This window comes from Sparus aurata, unplaced genomic scaffold (genome assembly GCF_900880675.1).
Source record: "Sparus aurata unplaced genomic scaffold, fSpaAur1.1, whole genome shotgun sequence".
Lineage (NCBI taxonomy): Eukaryota > Metazoa > Chordata > Actinopteri > Spariformes > Sparidae > Sparus > Sparus aurata.
In genome coordinates this window covers 325,146-335,241 of record NW_022045102.1, presented here as the reverse complement: position 1 = coordinate 335,241, position 10,096 = coordinate 325,146, and the positions used below count along the sequence as shown (strand labels likewise).

The 10,096-nt window shown below is 39.7% G+C and overlaps 1 protein-coding gene across 1 annotated transcript; it reads right to left on the bottom strand.

Moving 5' to 3' along the window:
- Positions 1 to 1,874: 1,874 nt before the first annotated feature.
- eif4e2rs1 (eukaryotic translation initiation factor 4E family member 2 related sequence 1) lies at positions 1,875 to 9,648 on the bottom strand. Its single transcript, XM_030410466.1, has 7 exons — positions 9,347 to 9,648; positions 6,813 to 6,903; positions 5,912 to 6,046; positions 5,643 to 5,747; positions 2,511 to 2,663; positions 2,284 to 2,420; positions 1,875 to 2,034 (listed from the first exon to the last, which is right to left on the bottom strand). Exons 1-7 carry the CDS (start codon positions 9,361 to 9,363, stop codon positions 1,995 to 1,997), a joined length of 678 nt encoding a protein of 225 aa, XP_030266326.1. The 5' UTR covers positions 9,364 to 9,648; the 3' UTR covers positions 1,875 to 1,994.
- Between the last annotated feature and the right edge of the window lie 448 nt (positions 9,649 to 10,096).

Below are 10,096 nucleotides of genomic sequence, written 5' to 3'. Positions count from 1 at the left end.
GTGTCAGTGTCTCAGCACTCTGCGGTTGTGCAGTGACGGGGGGCTGATCTGTTAACCCTGATCTGGATTAGGTCTGGATCCTCAGAGATCACAGCTCCCAGCTGGTCTGCAGCCAAGAATAGAGGCAGGATTAGACCTGCACTAACCTGCCTGGAACAGCCTGGAATGTCCTGGAACAGCCTGGTTTTGGACAGTTGTGTGTAGTCCTACAGGAGGTGGTGTCGCCAACTGGGTCAAAGAACTGCACTGACTGAAATGTAATGAGTCACAGTGAGAAGTGCCTGGCTCAACGGCACTGTGACATGCAAAAAACAGACGACACGTTTCAATACTCCAATACTCTATATGCGCAAGTACATATATATATATATATATATATACATATATATATATATATATATATATATATATACATATACATATATACACATGTGTATCTGTAAGTATCTGTGTATGTATGTAAGTTTGTATCTCTATGTGTACAAGTGTCTCTCTGTAAGGGTATAAAAGTGTCTGTATATGTATGTACAAGTATCTGTATAGTATATTATGTATGTATGCTGATATTTCCTGATTGTTTTTCTTGGACTTTTATGCGACACGTTTTGAATCCACGCTGGTTGAAGTATGTTTGAAGTAAATTGTACACAAGCAGCTTCTCCCTCCACTTTAAAGTCTGTTGACTCAGAGCACTGAGCTTCATCACAGCTCACACACCCCACATCCTATAACTAAAGGAGTGACGGAGGAGCAGCACTGTTAGTGTATGAAGCTGGACTATAGAACTCCTCTGCTGTCAGAGGCAGAATAACTCTCAGTACTTGTAGTCCTGATCACACTAAGTGAAGCAGGTGCTGCAGACAAACACGGGGAGACACCTCCTCTGTTTCACTGCAACATGTTGCAGGTTGAACTGATGTAACTATGATCACACTAAATGTTTGTCTTGTCTGTGGATTTATTGTGTTTATGAAGAATCTGTCAGATTCACTTTGGACTCTTCTCTGATCTGGATTAAAACATGTGGTGTTGAAGCTGTTAAACATTCATCATTCAGTCACCAGGGGGCGCCATCACTTTGGATCAGTTGCAGCTGAACTAGTGACACTCCAGTTTAAAAATTTTTACAATATGTGTTGTTTATCTAACTTGTTTTCACACTTTGATTTTCCAGAATATCATAAAAAATCCACTTCAACATTTTTATTTCATCACTTGTTTATTTTATGAGACAGAAATGAGAAAAAACTAAACATTTTATTTCATTTACACAAAATAAACAAAAACATCCGGAAATATAAAATGCAGACAACCAGAAGACCAGCAGCCACACACTGGTCAGACTGGTTTAACTGGTCAGAGTGGTGAACTGGTCAGACTGGTGGAACTGGTCAGACTGCTGGAACTGGTCAGACTGCTGGAACTGGTCAGACTGGTGGAACTGGTCAGACTGCTGGAACTGGTCAGACTGCTGGAACTGGTCAGACTGCTGGAATTGGTCAGACTGGTGGAACTGGTCAGACTGGTGGAACTGGTCAGACTGCTGGAACTGGTCAGACTGGTGGAACTGGTCAGACTGGTGGAACTGGTCAGACTGGTGAACTGGTCAGACTGCTGGAACTGGTCAGACTGGTGGAACTGGTCAGACTGGTGAACTGGTCAGACTGCTGGAACTGGTCAGACTGGTGGAACTGGTCAGACTGCTGGAATTGGTCAGACTGCTGGAACTGGTCAGACTGGTGAACTGGTCAGACTGGTGGAACTGAGTATTTGTTTGTTTGGGTTAAATAAAAAGATTTTAAATGTCCTCCTCCAGCTGCTGATCAATAATCAATCCCTGATCAGTGTCTGAAATAAGAAAACAGTCAAACAACTTCAGTTCAGTCACTTTATTGATCCAGTCAACACACACACGCAGCTCTGCTGGCCAGTGACAGAGTGTGAGGACGCTGATCCTGATTGGACAGGAGGACAGTCAGCTGACACGTTCGTCCTCAGAGAGAAATCTTTGTGTTTCTGAAGCTCGAGTTGTCCCTGGAACACAAAACAACAACATCAGAGACCTGAAACCTGGTTCTGCATTGTTCTAACAGGGTTCTCACCAGGACCGGTTCTTATACCTGAGGATGTTGTTGGGTTAAGTTTAGGCTGACTCTTCAAGATGGTGTTTTACAGTCTTTCTACAGTAGTAGTAGTACCTGAGGCTGTCGTTGTGGGTCTTGTACTCCATGATGGTGTCTTACAGTAGTACTACAGTAACAGTAGTAGTAGTAATATTAGTACCTGAGGCTGTCGTTGTGGGTCTTGTACTCCATGATGGTGTTGGTTGGAAGGTTCAGAACTCGTCTTAAAGTGTCTCTGATCCTCGACGTCGTCATTTGGTCATTGGACGTTCTGTTCCAGATCGACAAGATGTCCTCCTGATGGACAGACAGGTAGACAACAATGATCCGGCTACAATGATCTGCTGCTAGTAGCAGTAGTAGTTGTAGTACTGCAGTCAGTTGTACCTGGAAGCGAATGGAGACGACGGCTCCACAGATCTCCTCTCCCACCATGAACTGCTCTCCCAACATGGCCAGGATGATGTTCTCCCAGAAGCGACTGGCGAGACCTTTACGAAGACGAATGATCCACTTCCCCCCACTGCGGTTTGACTCGTCCTGCACCGAGACAGGACAGACAGGTGAGAGAGAGACAGGACAGACAGGTAAGAGAGAGACAGGTGTGAGTCTCAGGCTGGCTACACTGGCTGCGTGTTACATGAGGCTACAGCGTCGCTTCAACTACAGAATCAAGAGTTTTTCCTAAGAAGAGGGAAATCACTTCATCACATGAATTGATAACGATCAAAGACATACTGAGCAGACAGGAGCTGCAGCAACACTGTCACTGTTAGAGCCACAGAGAAAATCTGGTTCATTCTAACATTTCAGAACAATTTAAGTCGTAATATGTTATAGTCTTTTCTTTTGATTACAGCATTTAATAATATTCTTTCTCATTTCATTTTGATATTATTTGTTTATCTACCAGATCAAGAAACATATATATTAGGGATGTCCCAATCCGTTCACGATATGTATGTGTGTGTGTATATATATACAGGGTTCGCACACATTTTTCAAGGTCAAATTCAAGCACTTTTCAAGCACTTTTAAGGGTCATTTTCACATTTTTCCAGCACCTTATTGCTGGGGTAAAATACATATCGACAGGAATATATACACTCATTTTTGTACATTGTATTATGCTGCGAACATCTAAAATCATGTTTCATAATAGCAAGAAGTTTAGAAATTAAAGGAGAACACAAAGTTTTATCCAAAAAAAGGGAAGCCACTTGGCGTTCTTCAGGAACACTCGCACCGAGACAATGAGAGACTGAGAGCACCCTGTAATTTTCTTTTTTGACAGATCTTTATGTTTCAGAATGCAGTGTTGGGAGTGACGCGTTACAAAAGTAATGCAATTACTGTAATACATTACTTTTTGCTGTAACACAGTAATGTAAGGCATTACAAGAACAAAAAAAGGTAATATTTTACTCAGTACAAATCTCAGTAACGCGTGTTATAATGCATATAATGAGAACTTTTGATCGAGGAGAAGATGACTGGAAGGATGTGAAGAACATTATAGTTAAGTGCATTTTGTGTGCAAAACCAAAAGATCTCTCTACCTCGCAAAATAGCACAAGTCATTTAACGAAACATCTAGAGCGGTGTCACACTAACATTAAGCTAGTGACCAAAAGAAAGCAAACTGAGGATGAGGGCGGAGAAAAAAACATTCTCCTGTACTGTGATGCTTAAACTTCAAGAAGCGAGGAGACTGTGGCAGAGTATGTTGTCAAAGACATGCTGCCACTTTCAACAGTGGATTCTCCGTCTTTTAGAAAAATTGTGAGCAAGATCCCCGTCCAGGCGAGCAATGACAAGGTAAGCTATTATTGCCTCAACAGGTTAGTGCTGCTGGGCTACTGACTGTAATATAAATATAGTGACATAATGTCAGTCTGTGTTACATCAGTTTGTATCCAGATAAAACATACAAAAACTTCTGTTAAACACGATAAACATTAGCTAAAGGGCCTTACCATGTAGGCTCCCCCCTGTTTTTGAAAGGTCTGCCCAAACTGAATTTGAGTGTTAACATCAAACATTTTGAGATGTACGACCACTTTCTGCCCCACGAACAGATTTAGGCTACACTGGAAATCAACGTGTGTGTTTCAAAACATTTCAATACAATGTAGATGCATTCTAAGAATATGTACTGTCCCAATTAGAATACAGTAATATCACAATGTAATAAAGTTACTGAAATGACAGTAACAAGTAATAAATAATGCATTACATGTTTGGAGTAACTTGCCCAACACTGTCAAAATGTGTCTCCTATCTGTAAGAAGTCTTGGCTTGCCATCTAATTTACTTTATTAGAAGTAAGGAATGAGAAGTGGAGACAAGTGAACATTCCCTTTTCACACTTCAAGCTCTGACTGACGTCAGTGCCTGGTGTGACGTCACAGAGGCAAACTGAACAGTCAGTTTCTGACTCTGGCTCTTCAGCTCTGGTGTTAACCAGTGTGAGTGACTCCTCTGTTGACAGGCTGTCAGCAGCAGGAGAGATGCTCTGTGCTGCACAGAGCGATGTTCGCTTATTCATCAAAGTTTATTAATATTGAACGTGTCATCAGTCCAAACTGCATCAAATTCCACCTTCTCCTCAGCCATCCTTCTATTGCTACCAGGCTGCATGTGTGACGATACACACACACAGGCCACAGACTGCACACACAGACAGTCAGGCGCTAACTTAACGAGGTCACGTAACGTGATTAATGGTCCGCTAATTATTCCTTAGCTTGTTATGGTTTAGCTAACGTTAGCGGTTAGCATAAACAAAGTGTTAACGTGCAGCGTTGGCCTAAGTTACTCAAAAAGTCTTCACTTACATGTCATGTGACTTTAGAGCGCAGACTCTCCCACTGCACACATCTGCACATCTTTTTCGCAGACTTTGCATGACGCCACTCTTTGATTCGGTCCTCGCCGTAATCACTTATAATTTTCAAGCCAATGCTCGTTAACACAGCAGCCTCCCGGCACTTTGTCATCTCCTGCTGTCGCTCTTCTAAGAGGGGCGGGGCTACACACAGACTGGCAGGTAGCAGAGAGGAGCAGAGAGGCTCAGGGAGCCCAGGAGAACACATCTCCACATACGGCTCTCTTACCGATTTCTCCTTGTAATAAGCAAACTATCCAGTCCATCTCAATTTTGTGAAAGACAGAGTTATAATGTCAAGCACTTTCAAGCACTTAAACTAAAATCCAAGCACTTTTTAGGCCTTGAAAATACAACATTGAAATTCAAGCACTTTCACGGATTTCAAGCACCCATACGAACCCTGTATATATATATATATATATATATATATATATATATATATATATATATAAATATAAATAAAATACTGCTTCTTTTACATTCACATTTAGGGCATTTGGCAGATGCTTTTGTCCAAAGCAACTCACAATAGGTATAGTCATCACAAGAAAGAAACCACAACAAATTAAAAAGAAAAGTAAAAAAAAAGAAAGAAGAAAGAAAAACTGTTCCACAGTACATGTTGTTACCTCCCACATGGGTTTGATTCCCTCCTTGAACAGGTGGAAGTCACTGTGTCCGCTCAGATCACCTGGTCTGACCAGGTGACTGTAAAACCTCCAAAACTGCTCCACCTGGACACACACACACACACACACACACACACACACACACACACACACACACACACACACACAAAAGCAAAAAACTTTCATTTCTAAAAACTAAACAAACATTTCACATGAAAGAAAACAGCAAATTATTGACTGATTGTGCGTGTGTGTGTGTGTGTGTGTACCGAGGCCACGGTGCCGATCTGTCTGATGTTTTGTTCGTAACTCTGAGAACTCGCCGGACGACTCGGAGTTCTTCTGCTGTACCAGAAGGTGTAGTTATACTGGAGAGGGTGTTCACCTGCACCTGGACACACTGTCTGCAGACAGACAGAGAGACAGGTGGGAGACAGACAGGTGTAGTTATACTGGAGAGGGTGTTCACCTGCACCTGGACACACTGTCTGCAGACAGACAGACAGACAGACAGGTGAGAGACAGACAGGTGTAGTTATACTGGAGAGGGTGTTCACCTGCACCTGGACACACTGTCTGCAGACAGACAGAGAGACAGGTGGGAGACAGACAGGTGTAGTTATACTGGAGAGGGTGTTCACCTGCACCTGGACACACTGTCTGCAGACAGACAGACAGACAGACAGGTGAGAGACAGACAGGTGTAGTTATACTGGAGAGGGTGTTCACCTGCACCTGGACACACTGTCTGCAGACAGACAGAGAGACAGGTGGGAGACAGACAGGTGTAGTTATACTGGAGAGGGTGTTCACCTGCACCTGGACACACTGTCTGCAGACAGACAGACAGACAGACAGGTGAGTGACAGACAGGTGTAGTTATACTGGAGAGGGTGTTCACCTGCACCTGGACACACAGTCTGCAGACAGACAGACAGACAGACAGACAGGTGAGAGACAGACAGGTGTAGTTATACTGGAGAGGGTGTTCACCTGCACCTGGACACACTGTCTGCAGACAGACAGACAGGTGAGAGACAGACAGGTGAGAGACAGACAGGTGTAGTTATACTGGAGAGGGTGTTCACCTGCACCTGGACACACTGTCTGCAGACAGACAGACAGACAGACAGGTGAGAGACAGACATGCAGACAGACAGATTGTCTCACCTTCCGTCGGTTATTGTTGTTGTTGTTGTTGGTCCTGTCACTGTTGTCATGGTGACAGTCTGACTCTTCCTGGTCCTCTTCATCTTTTGGACTGAAATACAAACAGGAAGTGAGTCTGCTGTCCTGCAGGTGATGCTACAGTCCAACAAAGAGCAGCTGAGTCCGACTGAGCCTGACAGAGTAAAAGTAATACTGTGTTTATCCTCTCACAGTACTTTAATATAAATATCTGTGTTAGATGTAGTAATACTGTGTTTATCCTCTCACAGTACTTTAATATAAATATCTGTGTTAGATGTAGTAATACTGTGTTTATCCTCTCACAGTACTTTAATATAAATATCTGTGTTAGATGTAGTAATACTGTGTTTATCCTCTCACAGTACTTTAATATAAATATCTGTGTTAGATGTAGTAATACTGTGTTTATCCTCTCACAGTACTTTAATATAAATATCTGTGTTAGATGTAGTAATACTGTGTTTATCCTCTCACAGTACTTTAATATAAATATCGTGTTAGATGTAGTAATACTGTGTTTATCCTCTCACAGTACTTTAATATAAATATCTGTGTTAGATGTAGTAATACTGTGTTTATCCTCTCACAGTACTTTAATATAAATATCTGTGTTAGATGTAGTAATACTGTGTTTATCCTCTCACAGTACTTTAATATAAATATCTGTGTTAGATGTAGTAATACTGTGTTTATCCTCTCACAGTACTTTAATATAAATATCTGATGTTAGATGTAGTAATACTGTGTTTATCCTCTCACAGTACTTTAATATAAATATCTGTTAGATGTAGTAATACTGTGTTTATCCTCTCACAGTACTTTAATATAAATATCTGATGTTAGATGTAGTAATACTGTGTTTATCCTCTCACAGTACTTTAATATAAATATCTGTGTTAGATGTAGTAATACTGTGTTTATCCTCTCACAGTACTTTAATATAAATATCTGATGTTAGATGTAGTAATACTGTGTTTATCCTCTCACAGTACTTTAATATAAATATCTGTGTTAGATGTAGTAATACTGTGTTTATCCTCTCACAGTACTTTAATATAAATATCTGTGTTAGATGTAGTAATACTCTGTGTTTATCCTCTCACAGTACTTTAAATATAATATCTGTGTTAGATGTAGTAATACTGTGTTTATCCTCTCACAGTACTTTATATAAATATCTGTGTTTAGATGTAGTAATACGTGTTTATCCTCTCACAGTACTTTAATATAAATATCTGTGTTAGATGTAGTAATACTGTGTTTATCCTCTCACAGTACTTTAATATAAAATATCTGATGTTAGATGTAGTAATACTGTGTTTATCCTCTCACAGTACTTTAATATAAATATCTGTGTTAGATGTAGTAAAGAACTGTGTTTATCCTCTCACAGTACTTTAATATAAATATCTGGTTAGATGTAGTAAATACTGTGTTTATCCTCTCACAGTACTTTAATATAAATATCTGATGTTAGATGTAGTAATACTGTGTTTATCCTCTCACAGTACTTTAATATAAATATCTGATGTTAGATGTAGTAATACTGTGTTTATCCTCTCACAGTACTTTAATATAAATATCTGTGTTAGAGTGTAGTAATACTGTGTTTATCCTCTCACAGTACTTTAATATAAATATCTGTTTAGATGTAGTAATACTGTGTTTATCCTCTCACAGTACTTTAATATAAATATCTGATGTTAGATGTAGTAATACTGTGTTTATCCTCTCACAGTACTTTAATATACATATCTGTGTTAGATGTAGTAATACTGTGGTTTTATCCTCTCACAGTACTTTAATATAAATATCTGCATGTTAGTAGTGTAGTAATACTGGTTTATCCTCTCACAGTGCTTACTCTACATATTGATGTTAGATGTAGTAATTACTGTTGTTTATCCTATCAAATGTGTTAGATGTAGTAATACTGTGTTTATCCTCTCACAGTACTTTAATATAAATATCTGATGTTAGATGTAGTAATACTGTGTTTATCCTCTCACAGTACTTTAATATAAATATCTGATGTTAGATGTAGTAATACTGTGTTTATCCTCTCACAGTACTTTAATATAAATATCTGTGTTAGATGTAGTAATACTGTGTTTATCCTCTCACAGTACTTTAATATAAATATCTGTGTTAGATGTAGTAATACTGTGTTTATCCTCTCACAGTACTTTAATATAAATATCTGTGTTAGATGTAGTAATACTGTGTTTATCCTCTCACAGTACTTTAATATAAATATCTGATGTTAGATGTAGTAATACTGTGTTTATCCTCTCACAGTACTTTAATATAAATATCTGTGTTAGATGTAGTAATACTGTGTTTATCCTCTCATAATACTGCAGTACTTTCATATAAATATATGTGTTATTGAGAGTTTTATTGATTAATGATAAAGTGAATGAAGAGCAGTAATGTGATGCTAGCTGTTAGCTGTTAGCTTCGGTGTTCCGGGTCGTATTCCGGTTCTGTTCCGGGTGTAAAGTGGGTCTTACCGCTCCAGCTGGTTCATCTCGCCTCCGTGTCTCTCTCTCTCTTCTCTTACTTTCTCTTTATATCTTTGTTTTTGTATTATTTTCTTCTTCTGTTACTCCTCGTGCAGCTCTGCACTGAGCAAACGGCTGTCACTGGGCATGCGCACGAGCATCTTACGGGAGGAGAGAAAGGACATGTTGAACTGAGCGCGCTTTGAGTAACGATTACAATATTTTACTCGATTATTTATTCTTCATCCTACTGGTTTCTACTCCTTCTCACTCTGACAGATTCAGCTGTTTTTATTTAACACATTTAAACATTTTCAATAAGTTAAAACATTTAGTTCTTTTCTTTTCAACGTTTTTTCTCTTCGTTCTGCTGTGTGTCTTGTTTTTAAACAAAGTTAATGTAAAAATAGTGTAGAGACAAACTAAATTCATATTAATTCATATATAAGAAAAAGTTGCAGTTATAATGACCGGATATTAAATAAAACTAAATAATTTAATGAATGCAGGTTTTAAAATTTAGAGAAAATGTGGGCATAGAATACTGCCATAAGACTCGTGCCAAACATCCGCGCGCGCATTTTTTTTACCCGAGTGCTTTTCCAAGCACTGGCGAGCTATGTTTTTTATCCTGCATCTCTGCCGCCTGGAGCAATATTGTGGCCTGCTAGGAGAAAAACAGCTCGAGCGTGCGCAGAGTCCGCTCGCAATATTTCCCCCTGCTCGCGCGCGCAGACTGCTCGCTCCCGCAACTCTCCT